Consider the following 17897-nt stretch of genomic DNA (forward strand, 5'->3'; position numbering starts at 1 on the left):
CAAAAAGATGCAGAAAAACTAGTCCACGCATTTGCTACTTCTAGGCTGGATTATTGCAAATCCTTATTATCAGGCTGCCCCAACAAGTCTCCAGCTGGTCCAGAATTCAGTTGCACATGTACTAACGAAGACTAGAAAAAGCGATCATATTTCTCCCATTTTAGCTTTTCTGCACTGGCTTCCTGTAAAATCCAGAATAGAATGTAAAATTTCTTCTCCTCACCCACAAAACCCTTAATGGTCAGGCATCATCATATCTTAAAGAGATCATAGTACCCTATTACCCCACTAGAACACTGCCCTCCTTGAATGCAGGTTTACTTGTGGTTCCTACAGTCTCCAAAAGTAGAATGGGAGGCAGAGCCTTCAGCTATCAGGCTCCTCTCCTGTGGAACCATCTTCCAGTTTTTGTCTGGGAGGCAGACACCCTCTCTACAATTAAGAGAAGGCATAAACTTTCCTTTTTGAGAAACTTTGTAGTTTGGGCCAGCCCAGGTTTGCCTTGGACCAGCTCTTAGGTATACTGCTATAGGCCTAGACTGTTGGAGCTTCCCTGGAGTTTTGTGCTTTCTCGTCTCGCAGGGGACGTTCGGCTGCAGACTGACTGCTGTCCAGCGTGATACCTCATCGCTGCTATTGTTATTATTAATCTTTTTGCCCACTGATAGCTATTATTATTAGGCATATTTCTATTATTTTGTTATTTTTATAATTGTTGTTGCTGTGCTTCTCTATGTCTTTCTCTCCCCTCTCCCCCCTCCCTTTTCTCTCTCAACCTAACCAGTCAAGGCAGATGGCCACCCACCTAGAGCCCAGTTCTACTCAAGGTTTCTTCCTGTTAAAGGGGAGTTTTTCCTTTCCGCTGTCGCCAAGTGCTGCTCATGGGGGAATGTTGGGTCTCTGTAAATTAAAGAGTACAATCTAGACCTGCTCCATGTGAAAAGTGCCCTGAGATATCTTCTGTTGTGATTTGGCACTATATAAATAAAACTGACTTGACTAGTTGATGATTTTAAGGTCACAACAAGAAGTTAACTCTTTTGTGGCCAGTATTTTATTTTTGTGTCCATTGCATTCTATAGTCTAAATTTGCAGATGCACAAAGATACATGCAGATACAGGTGCGTGTATCATACACACGCACTCACTACAGGAAGGACTGTGCGTGAGTGTGTCTGTGTGCACGCTTTGTGCTCCAGAGGGGCCACACTATATGCCATGTCGAGAGATGAAATCACAGTGGATTGACTTTCTCAAACAGTGCACAGTGTTCCCCTGTGGACACACATGTCGATGTTGGGCCAGCAAGACACAGACACACAGACACACACACACCTGCTCTTGTCCCAGGTGACTAGTTGTCCTCTTGTCTTTCTGACGTCTTTTTTTTATTTATTTTTTTTTAATTTCAGCAACATTACCAGCTGGGCATGTGTGTGACATTGTGTGTATTAGCGTGTATCTGTCCTGTGTTTGCTTGCATGTGTGTGTGTGTGTGCTGAGCTTGGGTAAAAACTTCAATAGCAGTTATACTTTCACTGCTCTACAGGGATCCACCAAAGAGTGAGACACAGAAAGCAGCTCTTGGTAAGTTTAGTGTCTGTGAGAGAGCAACAGAGAGAGGAATGTGAAAGAGGGACTGAGATAAAGAAAGAAGATAAAGGCTGTGTTCAGACTGACTTGAGCCCTGTGTGAAAAAATACAGCCCTCTCATTCATTTGAATGGAGGAAATGCACTGTGTTGGCTAATCACATACATACAAGCACACATTTCTGGTGGATTACTTTGTAACATGAACGCTGTGTTTCTGCTGTTTATCAGTACCTGAAGCAACATGCCCTAACCGACACAACCCCTTGCATTGTTTTAACACAGGGCTGTTTTTGGTCTGAATGTAGCATAGGAGTCTACAGCCCTCCTAGCGGCTCTGTGAGGCTGTACTCAGGCACACAAGAGGAAAAGTTAAGAGATCAAAGTTCTTACAAATCATGCTGAGGGGAACATCAAATAGCTGTTGAGACATTTCACTAAAAACCACAAATGTGAACCTTATAGTGATGCTAGAGGAAATGTCAGGGGACCATGAAAGTCTGTACAAAATTTTGTGCCAATCATCCGGTAGATGTTGAGATATTTCACAGAATAAGTGGTGCCATACTAAAAGTCTGGGAATCACATCAGTCACTGAGGTTCAACCTCTGTGGACCATGAAAGTCTGTACAAAGCTGAATGACAATCCATGAAATAGTTGTTGAGATATTTCAATGAAAGCCAAAAGTGACAACTTACTGGTGGCACTGGAGGAAAAGTCAAGGGAACACCAAATATTGAAAGACTGATGAGATATTTCAGTAATCAAGTGGTGAACCGACAGACCGTGCTGCTAGTATGACAAAGTGCCTCTCGTTTGACAAACAAAACAGTTAAAAGATGTGATGAGTAACTATTTGCTAAAATAAAAAATGTAATATACTGTATTATATTCACCCGTGGATGCAACAAATTAATGAGTGAGTACAAAAATTAATGTTTTGTTAGTACGCTTATCAAGTACACATCCATCACATGCACTGAACCACAGAGATGGTTCAGTGCATGTGATGGATGTGTACTTGATAAGTCCTTTAGTCCTTTAGTCTAGGGAAGATTGACCAAATATTGGAGAGATAACCCTTTTTTGTCCATTACAGAGATGTGAAATTATTAAATGAGCTTTACTGCAGACAACAGACTGACATGGTGACGCCAGAGCAGATACCTCCACATTGTAGACTCTGTCCATGTGGCAGGGTTACTAAAACTAGCCACTGGTCTGCTGTATATAGATAACAGAGTTGAATTGGGATGAAAGGCTTTCATGATTGTAAAATACATTAATGCAAAAGAGCAATACATGCCACACATATGGCAAATCTGTGAAACAGCCCATCCATGTATTATTTGCATCTACATCCTAGAGCAATCTCTTGCTTAAAATGTGTAGGTCTGTGTGTGTGTGTGTGTGTGTGTGTGTGTGTGTGTACTGTTTTTTTGGCAAGTGAGCTTAATCTGCTTCTTGTCCATACCTGGACCTTGTGTCTATTTTATTTAATTTTCTTACTCAACTTTTAATAAAACCACAATGCCTAACACTAGAAACATCAAGAATAACACAAGGACAAATAAAATACACAAACACACACGTGCATACACACACACGCACCCACAACACACACAGTGCAGACTGTCCTCATCTCTGTGCTCCTGACAGCCTCTGGTTTTATTCTTGCCAGTCATTAAAGTAAACCTAATAGAAAAGCCATCATCATAAATACATTAACAGAGAGAGAAATGTCTTCCTGTGTTCAGAGAGTACTCTATCTTCAAAAGCAGCCAGACGCTGCTGTTTGGAATGCACTACTGTTGGCCATTTGCTACCCATCATTGATGAGGGGCTTTTGGCAATGATATACGCGTATGTGTGCGCACACACACATAAACACAAACAGGAAAAAAACACGCTCTGAAACTGATGAGAATCTTTTGGCAGAAACCATGAAAGGACGTGCAAAGGATGTTTGTCTCACTGCATAAAGAAACATGTATATATGCAGAAACAGAAAGCTACATACAGAAAAGTGAGGCATGGATTCACCAAGTTGAAGATATAAACTATGCACACTTGCACACACTTGTACACACAAATGCATCCATTCTCACAACTCCACCAGGCTCAGAGTGAGCTAGCTTAACTACTGGGATAATTTTCCTTCAGTAAATGGTCACTGTGCCCTTGAAAAACATATTTGATTATTACTTTTTTCTCCCCCTCCTCTTTTTTTCTTTTAGCATCATCACAGCCATTTTCATCACGCGCTCTGATGATGGCACGGCAAGGCGCGTTAAGATAACACCCCGGCACCGCCAGGCTTTTAACACTTAAACGGTGAAAAGGGATATTCAGATTTGTCCTTGAACGTTTGGATAGGGCCTGCTGGGCTGGGACAGAGGGAGGGAGTAAGGGAAGGAGTTAAAGAAATGCACACGTTTTTAAGATTCATTCACTTTAAGAAAAAGTGAGCTGGGGAGGCCATTTACTGTAGCGCACACAGTGAGAGATGGGGAAGGCGGGGTTGAAGGGCAGATGGAAGAGTTAAAGAACTGCACACTATAAAGTAAAAGTGTGAAGGGGAAATGATTAGTGGAGCGCGCACAGTGAGGCAGGGGACTTAGGGAGAGTCAGAGAGCAACGGGAGGCCAAAGACACCACACACGTTTCTTTAAACACCATCTAATCTCATCTAAGTCTTAGCTAAACATCTTACATACAAACTCAGAGAGAGAAGAAAAGAGGAGCAAATGAAGAGCTTAAAAGTTGGTATTGAACCTGCAACACAGGAGGAAATGTTGCAACAAAACCGAGGCACTCTTGTCCAAAAACAAACAGTATTTAATCTACTTGAAAGTGAAATGAAAGCTGTTTAAACAAACTGGCAGATTTTGAAATGAGGGATTTAGCATGGAGACTTTGTGTTATTGTATAACAACTGGGGATGCTGAGGAAAGGATTATAGACCCTCTCAATAATACCCCAGACTAAAACTGGCCAGAGTAGAAGTTAGGCCTGCCATTGCAGATGACATATTAATGTTACTTGACCAGGTAAGTCTGAATAAAGACACATGTAGACAGGAACCTATTTAGACTTAATCCAAGTCTACACTGGTCACAAACGTCAGCAACACAGCAGCAGTAGCAGCTGCAGTCCGCTGTCATTGTCACACTGGATCTGTTCAGCCACAGTACTGCTGTGCGTTCACAAGAATTTTGACAGGGCTAATGTAGCTGAGCTCATAAGTTGCTAGAAAATTGACTTCAAGCCTAAAACAGAGGATTTAGGTCTCACTTATTTGTCTAAAGGGCAAGTGAAGTGTGAGCTATTATGTTCCTAGTTTAGGTAGCTGTACTGATTAAATATGAAATGCATCTGTTCTGTCAGATGCGCTTGAGATGGATGACTGAGTCATAGAGTATAAACGAGGGACCAGTTTCTATAATTGGTATAAGGGAATGGAGAAACCTGGTAAACAGAGCAAGATTGTTGCTAGAGAACAAACAGGTAGTCTGAAAAGTGAGCCCAATGTGGAAGTGACTTAAACCTGCATTCTTTCTAATGGCCAACAGTGGGCGACTCCACTGGTTGCAAAAAGAAGTCAGACTCTATGGAAGTCTAAGAGAAAATGACCCTACTTCTCTACTTCTTGATTTATTACCTCAGTAAACACTTTCTTGATGAGTTTATGGTCTCAATCGCTAGTTTCAAGTCTTCTTCAATAACGCATGATGTTCATTTTGTAAATTATGGCCCCATTTGGAGTAAAATAGACAATAAAGCAGCGTATGCTTTTGCGTGGCTACCTTGTGATTGACAAGTAGTTACCATGGCGACAACATTGATAACGTACATAACCATGGTGTAACCCCAGATTCACAGAGTATAGGCGTAGCTGCCGCTATTTTACACTGTGTTTTCAGTTCATGAAAGTTAATTGTAACATTTTTGTGGCATAAAAAAAAGCTCAGCATTTGGTTGTACTGAAAGACTTCCTGAGGAGTCGGCTGTTTGCATTTTTCGGTAAGTACATTTTGTTTTAATGGTTTTAGGCCTGTTTTTCGCTAGTGAAAATTGGCATCATCATTAGCATTAGCACAGTTAACCACAGACTGTAAATGTACAGTGCTAACCAAGCTGGCAGCTAGCGCTAGGGTCAGCTCCACCTTCTCGTCCAAATATGGTCACTTCTGGTTCCAAAAATCAAAGATCAACAGTCAAATCCAAGATGGTGACAGTCAAATAACTAAATTCAAGGCTTCAAAATGGCAGTCCACAAACCAATGGGTGACGTCACAGTGATTACATTCATATTTTTTACAGTCTAAGCGGGAGAAGCAGCATGCACGGCTGTCGTTTGCCACAGTGTCTATTTTGCTACCACTAGGGGATGCTGAAGTTTGAAAAATTAGTCTGACTTAAACTGAAACAGAATCAGTAAACCCTACTTGAAATAAGTAGGTTTTACTGCTGATCAGTAGCCTAGTCATTCAATTCTGGGACATGCGCATTGTAAGGCAAGACTGGGCGCTTTCTCATTACAGAGTGACACTGACAACCTAAGAAAAAAAAGAGAGAAGAAAATAATATACTTAAAACCTGAAATCTGCCAAAGCGCAAGGTGAGTGGTTACATAGATGAGTGGGTCGTTGAGTGGGCAGGAAGAAAGCTAACTTGCACTATATACAGAGTGAGAAAGGTAACAACTTATGTTGCTAAAGCTTTCTAATCATGTTAAACCCAAAGATGTATATAAATATATGAAACTCAGAATGTTTTAGAAGAACACTGTCCACTGACTCAGCTTTGTTTTTCATGTGTTTGGTGAGTACAGGCTGGGTGAGGTGATGTTTCTGACCCTAATTCTATTTCACCTGATTTACTCTGGATGCTTTCCTGTTTCAAATCAAATAGTCCAGCCTAGAGCACTTGTGTAACTATGTTTTGTATGTTTTGGGATGAGTGCACATGTGCATACAATTCTGTGTTTATACACATGCATGTTTTTCTTGTGAGTGTGTATCGTTGAGTATGATTGTTGTTGTGCTTGTGTGTGGATGTGTGTGTGCATATCTATGTGTGCACGCAAGCCGGTACGTGTATCTGTTGCCAGACGGCTGTCTCCTGGCATTGCTGTTCCCCTGCAGTGTGTGTGTATGGTTGTTGACAGTGTGGACGGTAATGTGTGATAGATCGCACTTCAGGGACCCCATAATCACATCAGCCTAACCTAGTCTATCAGCTGGGCACAATGGGATACCCTTCACTCCTCCTTTAATCTGCTCCATCTAGCTCTTCACCACTCTTCTGTTCTCTCCTGTTTTTTCTCTCACTGACTTTCTTCCTCTTTCAATCTGTTTTTTTCCAGTTTAATTTATCTGACGCATACTTAACATTTTTTATTCTTTCTTTCCCTTTCCTCTTTCTTTTTAAAAATATTTTTTGTCTAGCATTTTTTTGTACTATGTACATTTTATTTAAAGGTATCCTATTGTTTGTAATCAAAATTGTACTTAATTTGTAGCCCTCTCTTAATTTCATTCTCTCACTTTTTCCTTTCTGTTCTGTTCTGTAACTTATTTCAATGTGCACTATAAGTTATTTTAAATAGTATTGCATGTAATATGTAGTTTTCTGTTACTGGCATTTTCTTTCTTTTCTCTTTCACGAATCTGTCTCTCACTATATCTTTAAAAAAGAAACAAAACCCTGGACATAGTGAGAGGGAGGAATGAGAGTGACTGGTGCCAAGGTTAAGTAGCCTATCCTATAATAGGTGTTGCTGTGTGCATGTTGTATGTGCGAGTGTCTTGAAACAGACGTGTGGGGTCGAGGTTGCAAAGCCGGCCCCAGGGCTCCCCAACAGCACAGTGCACCCGGCAAATGGCCCTTAGCCTTGCTAGTGCCGCTAGCCCTACGATCCATCATACCATATGTTCTCAGTGGGGAAGCTAACGCTAATGACTGATGAGTGGATGGGAAGGGGGCACATAAAGGGAGGGAGTGGAAAGGGTAGGATGAGGAGTAGAAGGAGGAAGAAAAGGTGGGAGTAGAAGAGATAAGGAACAAGAGGCCAGAGGAAGAACAGAGGGTGTGGGGAAACAAGTTGATGAAGGGTAACAAAGAAGATATCAAAGGAGAAGAAGAGATGGGAAATAAATGAAAGAGGGAGATGGAGAGGAGGAGGAGGAGGAGGTGGAGAGCACTGTTGGAGGGGAAGAAAAGGAAACAGATGAGACAAAACAAGCAACGGTTGTGGCAGAGTAAAATACTCATGAATAACATGTCAAACTACCATTCAATCTGGTTACTCTGACAATACTCGACATAATCAGTATTTAAGTGTGGAACCACTTCCTAAAGAAACTTTTGAGGAGAGACTCTAATTGGCAATGTCATGAAAAGACAACATGTTGAAGAAAAAGAAAAGATGAAGCTAGAGTAACAACTGATAATGGACATGAAGTAAGAACATTTATATAATTTATCTGCTGGCTTACTTTGGAGGAACTTTTTTTGCCAGCATACATGTATTTTTGTGTGGGTGGGGATCTTGTGTGTGTGAGTGTATGTCTGAGTGTTTGCAGATAGGCTTATGGGGCACTATAGACCTGCCCATATGGGGCCATTGTTTATGTGTGATGAATAGAGTCCACGTGTCTGTCTCTGGCACTCAACACTAAGCGAACCCTGCCGAGGGCACCCTGTTGACTCTATGTGTGTGTTTTTGTGTATGTGTGGGTGCCTGTAATATGTACGTATGTGTGAGAGTGTGTTTGTGTGTATGTGTTTGTGTGAGGGAAAGAGAATGGGTGTGTATTTGTCCTGCTGTGTGCTTGGCAGTGCCCTCAACGGTGCCATCCCGAGTGTGTTTCATCATCATCTGCCATGACAAAGATGTCTAATGACACACATGTACACACACACACAGTCACATCTGTGCCATGGTATCCGGGTGCTTTGGGACACTGCGGGAGAGGAAGAAAGGGAAACGACCCCACGTTCCTGCACCATGTGTCTACCTCAACCCTCTTTGCTTTATTCCTCATCATTTTCTCCTTTGCCTTTTTGTTGATTGGATAATACAAACTTCATCCCGTATGTGTTCATTGTTGAGCAAAAAACTTTATTCATTGCAGAATCTTTTTATTTCCTCCCTCTCACCATAATATAAAACCATTAAAACAACAGTGGATGTTAGTTTACGTTTGTGTCTGTATGTTTACTTCTCTCACCTGGAATGTATGTATGCACTTCCTCCCTCTCAGCATCACCGCAGCACACCAGTGTATCATCTACAATCCGGCCTCCGCAGCATTGGACCCCATAGCCATCATGGAGGCTCCCGCTACAGCAGAGCTGGCCGCCTTTCGTGGAGTAAGGAACTCCCCCACAGCAGCTGTCACCCAGCCCCACTGAGACCCGGCCCTGCGAGTGGTCAGGACAGCAGTATTCATCTACAATGACAAGGACAGATGAAGGAAAACACTTGAACAACATTGAAAATACTAGAGTCAAGTCAAGTGGAAAAGAACAAATCCCATGAAAGTGTTAACATATGAAGCAATCTGAAACTCACTGGCTTTTACATGAACATAGTATCCTCCACAGCACTGGTGGTCAGGGAGAGGTGGGAGCAGTTTGCCATTGCAGCAGACTGGGTTGGAGGAATTAATGAAACTCAGGTAACTGCCCTCACAGCAATGATGATGTGGCTCCTTTGTGTACAATAGTCCATTGCAGCAAACCTGGTTGAACAATATTGGCATATACACACACACACACACACACACACACAGATGTACCCACATATGAGAAAATAATCACAAAACAATCAACAAAATCCACACAGACACAGTAAAATGAAATCACGTATGTTTCTGCACTACTACGGTGTGTCTATCAGCCAAACAGGAAGCCATTTATCTTTTGAAGGCTATTTCTATTTTGGGGCATGCTCTCTAAAAATGAGTGTTTGAATGGTTACTTCATGATACACCATCATCTTTGTCCCTTTTCTCATGTAAGATCTGAAACTTCACAACTTTCAGAGTGATACAAGTTTTGAACATAAAACTCTGACCATATCATATCATACTATTTCATTCAGGACATGACAAATGTTATTTTTTATCAACTATTAAAGGAAACAATCTACAGTATTTAGTGTACATGCCTTTATTATTGTGTGTACATGTTTGTGATACAGAGCGATTTTTTTTTCTTGTCTAGCTACATGAGTGTGGGTTTGTATATCCACTTTCACTGTTTGAATCGGTGTGCATGTGTGTATTTATCCATGTGAGTTTGAATGTTGTTATTGTTTGTGCTATTGGGTGTGGTGGGGATAAATGTATGGCGTACAGCTTCACTGTGCCAACTTGGCTGGCATTCAATGACACAAGGATGGAAGTGAATGCAGATGACAAGTTAATCTGTTTAGAGAAATTAATCACTGAGAGGAGGACCATGCATCCCACATAAATAGCGTGTGCTTGGAAGAGGAACCGTGAGAGTGTGTATTTGACTGTGGGTCTCTGTGTGTGTTTCATTTTGTGTTTCTATGTGTCTTTCTGAGGTCCTGTGAGGACTAATATCCTGAGGGGGTACACAGCAACAATGTATTCTCCACTTCAGATCAGCAGCCAAAGCAAAGACCCTGGACTTATTTCTTGTTTTACACATTTAATACAAATATGTTGTTGTCGTACAGTGAGGGTTTTAATGATTACTCACAACAAATTCTGGTTAGAAGAGAGACTCTTGCCTTTAAGTAGAAACATTGTCCACTAAAATGCTCCATTCTTAATACACTCATAATTATAATGTGTGTCTAGATTTTCAAAAAAAAAAATGCATTGAGAAGTGTATGTTGCCCCAGGTAACACTCTTGCACTTGTTTCAATTAATAACACATTGTTTTGACCTGTAAATGTTGTTCCTTCCTTTAGCAGTCAACATGCAGTATTGTCAAAATCCAGTTGGTGGGTGTGCAAAATGCATGTGACAACAAATAAACGACTGGATGGAGAAAATCCCATAATCCCACTCATGAAGAAAATAATAATAAATACAGAAAGAAGAACAAAATGGCCAGAGCAAAATTACCTGTACGTCAGGATGGAAGCAGGATGTCCCACACACACTATGAGTGGCAGAACACTGCAGGTAGGTACATGTGAACCTTACACCACCTGCACCTCCTGATTCTTCCCCCACAGAGGACGTGACCCCTGCTGATCCACTAACACATGACCTCAAGGTCCGTCTTAAGACCTCATAGCCCAGCATGATCCCACTGGGTCTGCCTGGATGGGACCAGTCCAGCCTCACAATCCTAAGAGAGAGAGAGAGAGAGAGAGAGAGAGAGAGAGAGAGAGAGAGAGAGAGAGAGAGAGAGAGAGAGAGAGAGAGAGAGAGCAAGGCGAGAACAGAGAGAAAGAGAGAGAGGTGGGGTTATGGAAGGACTCCAAATCTGAACAGGGCAATGAAATGTTCTCCTTCACACTCCTTTCACCATACTGCACACACGAGCACACACCAAACACACAAACCTTCTCATACCAAACACACATGCATTCATGCATGGTTAATGCCTGACAAAGTTGAGTTACAGTGTCAGGTTGTGTGTATCTTTATACACTTCACACTATTGATTTTCCTCTTTTTTATCTCTGACATCTTTGGCAGGGGAAAGACCTGTGTAGTAACACACACAGTTACAACTCCCACAGTTTCCTACAAGGAAAATAAGCCACAAATCACTACTTCCTCTGCAACTGTAAGATTTGCAACATTGCGGTCAAATGTGGGAAGCAGAGCATCACTTTAAATGTCTTTAAATTTAAATTTAAGACTGCGAATAAAATCTCCATTTTTGTTCCTATTTCATTAATTGTGGATGCTGTTGAAAAGTACCTTTGAGGTAAACTTATTATATTAGATCAGAATACTTAAGAGTACAACTGACATTGTGTAATAAAAATATTTTTAATAATGTGATGTGTTATTGATATACAGGTTACTAATAGTGAGTAAAATTATATTTTCATGCAGTCCAGTTGTATCATCACATCTTATGCTGGCTTCACAAGACAAAAAAAGCTCCCCCATATAATCTGTAAGTGCAAACTGGATTGACTCTGTTGTGTCAAACCTGTAAACCAACCTTTTGTGCTGCTGATAAACATTGATGATTAGTACACTTAAACCAGAGGCTATAAACTTTCATGAACCTGGAACAATGGTAACACTTGAAAAATGGTTAAGATTAAATATTTGTCATCAGAAAAAAAAGTAAAGATGCAAAAAATGAAATAACTGCATAAATATTCACAGTGCATCTCTGCATTACCTGGCACTGACCACTTGTGCGTGAGGTGTGACCAAGTCAGCAGGCAGGTCCTCCACAGTAGTTGTCTGAGTAACATTACTCCTCACACATGCATACACAGTACACACCTCCACCTGAAATATATACACAAATATAGCAGACAAAACATAATGCACACATTTCTGCATACTTGTTTGGATGTGCATGTCTGCTTTTGTTTGTGTGTGTACCTGTATGTTGTAGACAGTAAAAGGCAGTAGGTCCCCCAGCAGGTAGGACCCTGAGCTGTTGTCTACACTGCCATGAAGATGGTCGTTAACGTAGATGTGGTAACCAGTAATTGCTCCATTGGGCCATTGAGGAGGGAACCACAGCACACGTGCGGTGCTGCTGTTAACTGGAACGACCTCTGGGGCAGACATCCCATCTGGCTCTGAGGATGGCACATAAGAGTTCACACATCCAAAACTATTTAATTTTTAAAGAACAATAACATCTTATACAGCTTGAAGATGTGAGACATGATCATCACCAAGCTCAGTATTAAGTTGTGGCGTGAAACCAGTGCTCTCAACATCACATCTAAGTGTTTACATACATACATATGTGTATATACACACACACACACACACACACACACACATGTACATATATATTATATATAATCTCAATTTCTGCAGAAATGTGAAGACAAAGCTGCAAGAACAGGATTTACTTGTGAGTCACCACATTCATTTATAATATACTAACAATGTGTTCGTGCATATTGTTTGTCTTGCTCTGTGATGGTGATTTCACAATGCCTGACGAAGATCTCTGGTAGATCGAAACGTTGCTCAATTAGATTTGCTGGGAGCTACTAGTACAGTGTGCAGATCTCTTTTTTCTGATTTTTACCTCTAATATACTTACAATACCTCTATTCATATAGTGCTTTTCAAAACAAGTTACAAAGTGCTTTACATCCAATTAAAAGAGACAATAAGCAAACAGTTATAATATGCAACATGTATAAAATAGTGAGTTTTTGTCACTTAAAGACAATGTGTTAGCTTCCCTGATTTTCTCTGGCAGGTCATTCCACAACTGAGGGGGCCTGAACAGAAAAGGCCTGGTCACCTCTAGTGTTAAGGTTTGACTGAGGAATGGCTAGGAATGACCTACGAGAGGATCTCAGGTTGCATTCAGGCTTGTAGGAGATCATGAGGTCACCTATATATTCTGGAGCCAAACCTAAACAAGCCTTAAAAGTGATCATTAAAAATTTTAAATCCACTCTAAGATGGACTGGGAGCCAATGAAGTTATTTTAAAACATGTGTGATGTGTTCTCTCCTGTTGGACCTATTTATGAGTCTGGCTGCGGCATTTTGAATCAGCTGAAGTTTAGTGAGGTTTTGTTGTGCGAGGCATGAGAAGAGTGCATTGCAGTAATCTAACCAGGATGAAATGTATGCATGAATTACTGTTTCTAAGTTCTTACAAATTACCTGATATGTGAAAATTTTCTTAATTGGAAAAAACATGATTGGACAACAGAATTAATATGCTGGTCGAAGCTGAGGTGGTTATCAAAGATAATAGCGAGGTTTCTGCAAGAGTTAGTAATGTTAGATGAGAGGGAACCAAGATAGGAGGAAATGTAATTGTAATTGTGATGAGCCTGGACCTAACTGTAGGAAATTTGACCATCCAGTTATTGATATTTGCAATACACATGTGGAGGTTGTGTAATTGATTGGTGTCATTGGTGTCAAAGGAGAGATATAATTGTGTATCATCTGCATAGAAATGGTAACTCATATTATGTTTTTTTTAATAATATGACCAAGTGGTAGCATGTAAATGGAAAATAGTTAGGGCCCAAGAACGGATCCATGTGGAACTCCATATTTTAGTGCTACTGAAGCTGATTGATAATTCCCAATTTCCACACAGAATGACCTAAAACTAAACCTGAAACACCCACCCGATTTTTAAGACGTTTAATTAAAATACTTTGACAGACAGTGTCAAAAGCTGCAGACAGATCCAACAGGAGTAATATAGCGTATTGACCACAGTCAACTGCTAAGAGATCATTTAAAACCCTAAAGAGTGCAGTTTCTCTGCTATAACCTGCCCTAAAGCCCGACTGAAATTTCTCAAAGAGACCATTACCGTTCATGAAAGATTTGATAACTGCTTGTAAATTTTTACACACAATCCACACCACTAAAACTTTAAAACGTCCTAAAACAGTGCTACATTAGTGATCATCAGGCCAGAGTTGTAAAACTGAAAAATATGGGTATGTTTAAATTACACATTGTGACTGTCAGGTCTCCAGTATTCAGTACAACCATTTTTTAAAAAGACAAGTAATGTAAGGTGAGGTCTATTTTCTGTATATCATACAAGCTTCTTACAGCATTAGTTCAGTAACAGCCCTATTTACACACAATGAGTAGAGACACAGCCTGACAAACTTCTCAGAGATCAAACAACAATACTGAGCTTTTAACCATCCATCACTCAAGAGGTACGTGTATGTTGGTGAGGGAGAGAAATGGACAGACTTTATAAGCATGCAACTGTTTGTATAGTAGGACAGAGAGACTGTGTGTGTGTGTGTGTATTTTACAGAGAGAAACAGAGAGTGTGTGTTGGTCTGCATATAAAACAGGCCGAGTGTGAGTCTGTGTGTTTGTGAGGGAGGGAGAAAAGAGGCCACCTGTGTGACTGTATTTGTGCAGTATTGCGTTGATAATGGTATCTAGCAGTAAATGAAATGTAGAGCAGTGAGCTGGGTTTAGGTAAGTGCATTGGCAGCCAATGAATTGGGTTAATTTCTCTTAGCTGAGTGCGTTTTCACTTAGAATAATCAGAATATGATCAGCTTGCCCTCTCTCTTTTTCTCTTTCACTATCTCATAGCTAATAATAGTGAATCTTTCTCTGAGACATTTTTTTCTTTAGCTGTGTTGTTCCACATTATCTCTCCCTTTCTCCTTTACTGTCCCTTCCACCTCTTCATTCCCTTAGTTCATTCCTTCAAGAAACTCTCTTTCAGCACATCTATAGTACAAATTTATAATAAACTAAAACTCCAAATGCTGCTCCACTCTCAGAACACACGTTCTATGGCGATTGATATAACATGGTAGCTTATAGAGAATTTGTTACAGGTACAGAGGATAAGGGAGGGAGTATTCACTCCCACACGTTTTGTTGGTTTTCACCACGGGGGTTGCCAAAGTTCAGAGACAAATGGGTTTTGAAGGGAGGTGACGGAGACAGTGAAAGACACGGGAGAATCTGAAAAATAGAGGATAAGTAAGAGATGATCTGTGAAAGAAAGAGAAAGAGAGAGAGTGAACAAATTCAAAAGACAATTTCATTGTATAAGGTTTCCTTCAAGATGATAGTAAAGATCAAGTTGTGGAAAGTGAGAAAGAGAGGAAAGGTTTAAGTAGAGTATTGTGATGAGATGTGTGTGTGGGTGAGATGTAATCATACAGATTCAATCTATTATTCTAAGTAAAAATGTACTCAGCTAAGAGAAGTTAACCCAATTCATTTGCTGCCAATGCACTTACCTAAACCCAACCTACTGCTCTACATTTCATTTACTGCAGGATGACATTATCAACGCAATACTGCACACAGAGCCTCTTTCACTCATACACACACAGACACACGCACATTTTTCTTGCCAATTAGTCCTGATGTTAGCATTGCCCTATAGATTGCAAGCCATGTTAAGACGGTTGGTAGGGTTGAGCTGCATTAGTTAAAATATATTTGGCTTTGGTGTGTGCACGTGTGTGTGTGTTAGTGTGTGTGTGTGCGCACTCTTATGGCTGTAAAATAATGAAATTACCTCCAGAGCCCTCTCAGTTAAACGAGCCATGCTTTGCCTTTAGCACCTAATGATTTTCTAATGTTTTTAATGCACTTTTTATTATACGGCTCAGATTAGAGAGAAAGAGAGAGGCCTCTGACATATGATTATACTGAGAAAGAGATAGAACTGAAGGAGACAGAGAGATGGTCAGAGAGAGGGATTGAGAAGGAAATGGAGACAGAAAGAAAACAACAGAGTGAGCGGCCTCTGACATGTGATTACAGTGTGACAGTTGAAAGATAACCCTTAAATGCTGAGAGACTAGGCTGAGAGTTGAAGAGGGAAATGGAGAGAAAAGTCGTGATGACAGTTGCACAGCTTGTGCTACTCATAGCTAAAGATAGTAAAGCCTGAAAAGGAAAATAACAATAGATTCAAGAACTGATTGGCTACTCATGTTCCACTTACTGTATAGACTCGAAACTCAATTTTACTTTCTGATGAAGACTAAGTCTCCTTTTACAAATATTAACAGATTATGCAAAGACAGCTAAAGCTGAGAAAACGGATGAGACTGTATAAAAGAGATGTACTGTAATGATGGCATTGCATATTTTGGTGGAAATTTTCCATTTCAACATAAGGGACTGATATACTTTCATGATTTCTTTTCTCTGTAGATTTATAGAATATCCCATCTAACCTTTTAGGAAAGCCAAAGTGATGTATTTCAATTATGTTGTAAAGTACAGTATAGCTATAGCTTGCCTCAGACTTGGGAACAGCCATGTTTGCTGTCTTGTCTGACAGGTAAAACACAGCTTGTGTGTATGGCTGTGTGTGTTGCCAACAAGCATTTTACAACACCTTAAATCTGCCTCACATGCACACTTTGTATTGATTTCATGCCTCACTACATGATGTATTTAACATTTCCTGTGAAGCACAGAGACACAGAGGAACACACATTAACACAGACACCTCTCCTGGATCTATTGAATTGAAGTACTTTACATGATACATGACACCCACATATACATATACACATATACAACACATACAGATGCAAATTATAACCAATTTCCGAAACCAAGTTTTTGGCCATGTTAATCATCAATAAACTCACATATATACACATACCTCCATCCTTTGTCGTGACGTTAACTATTGCCTTAGTTGTATTATGTGCCCCGTTAGACACCTGTAATGACACCAAATAGGTGGTGCTGGGCCACAGGTCAGTTATCACGGTGGAGATGATCTCAGGGTGAAAAACCATATTTTGACTTGAGAGGGCAGAGTCTATTGTGAGAAAGTAAGACTCCACCTCTCCTTGCAGGTTGTGCAAAGCTGAGAAAGACATGAAGATAGGGGAAGTAGAGTGAGAGAGAAGTCTTTTTCTTCACATTTTGGTAATCATCAAATGACAGATTAAGGTTAATAAAACATCATGTCATGAAAGTATGCTTATGCGTTCATCTCGTGTGTGTGTTTATACTTCTGTCCTTGTGAAAAACAGTTTAAGTTTCAGACCTTTTTGAATAAAGACTTTTGCTGGACAGACTATGTGTGTGTGTTTAAGAGTAAGGGTAGTCTTACAGGGTTGTGTCCAGTTGACCTTTACAGCAGTGTGATTGATAGCATGGGCCGACAGAGATGGAGGATGGAAAGGAATCCCGGCCATGGTCATTGCAGTAACTATCTCTCCTGAAGAGTAGCCCATGTCATTATGGACCACTAACTGGTACTGGTAACGGGTGAATCTGTTGAGAGACGGTATGTTTTACTTTCGGTATGAATTTCAATCATTCAAAAATGAAATGAAATGAAAAAACAACAGCTATAATAGATAAGCTCTTGGTACAAGTTCCAACTGAAACTGTAAATCAGTATTCCACTTAAGTAAAAGAAATAACAGACAATGATGCTCTATAACTGGGATAAAGGGGACCATCATTTCAGTCAAGTCTGTCTTTATCTATTAGTTCACTCTAAAGTTATTCTGTTGGTTCTGCTAATATGATGACTTCTATCAAAAAACTAATTATTTTCTTAAAGTGCTGTTTAGGACATCAATAAAAAAAACACTATGAACTGAAAAGTGCTGACACGTTCAAAAGTTTGTCAATTCACTACTTGAGCCCAGTA

General features: G+C 40.3%; 1 protein-coding gene across 4 annotated transcripts in view; it reads right to left on the reverse strand.

Annotated features, from left to right (window-relative positions):
- The window catches only part of ush2a (Usher syndrome 2A (autosomal recessive, mild)), a 236830-nt gene that overhangs the window by 68619 nt on the left and 150314 nt on the right, over positions 1 to 17897 (reverse strand). For all 4 annotated transcript variants that reach the window (XM_067592610.1, XM_067592634.1, XM_067592617.1 and 1 more), the window contains exons 56-62: positions 17349 to 17512; positions 16890 to 17099; positions 12156 to 12358; positions 11947 to 12059; positions 10701 to 10929; positions 9172 to 9340; positions 8828 to 9049 (exon numbers count right to left, since the gene is read on the reverse strand). In XM_067592610.1, the coding sequence (XP_067448711.1) occupies positions 8828 to 9049; positions 9172 to 9340; positions 10701 to 10929; positions 11947 to 12059; positions 12156 to 12358; positions 16890 to 17099; positions 17349 to 17512 (1310 nt within the window). The remainder of the gene's footprint in view (positions 1 to 8827; positions 9050 to 9171; positions 9341 to 10700; positions 10930 to 11946; positions 12060 to 12155; positions 12359 to 16889; positions 17100 to 17348; positions 17513 to 17897) is intronic.

The sequence above is a fragment of the Thunnus thynnus genome, chromosome 1 (genome assembly GCF_963924715.1).
Source record: "Thunnus thynnus chromosome 1, fThuThy2.1, whole genome shotgun sequence".
NCBI classification, from domain to species: domain Eukaryota; kingdom Metazoa; phylum Chordata; class Actinopteri; order Scombriformes; family Scombridae; genus Thunnus; species Thunnus thynnus.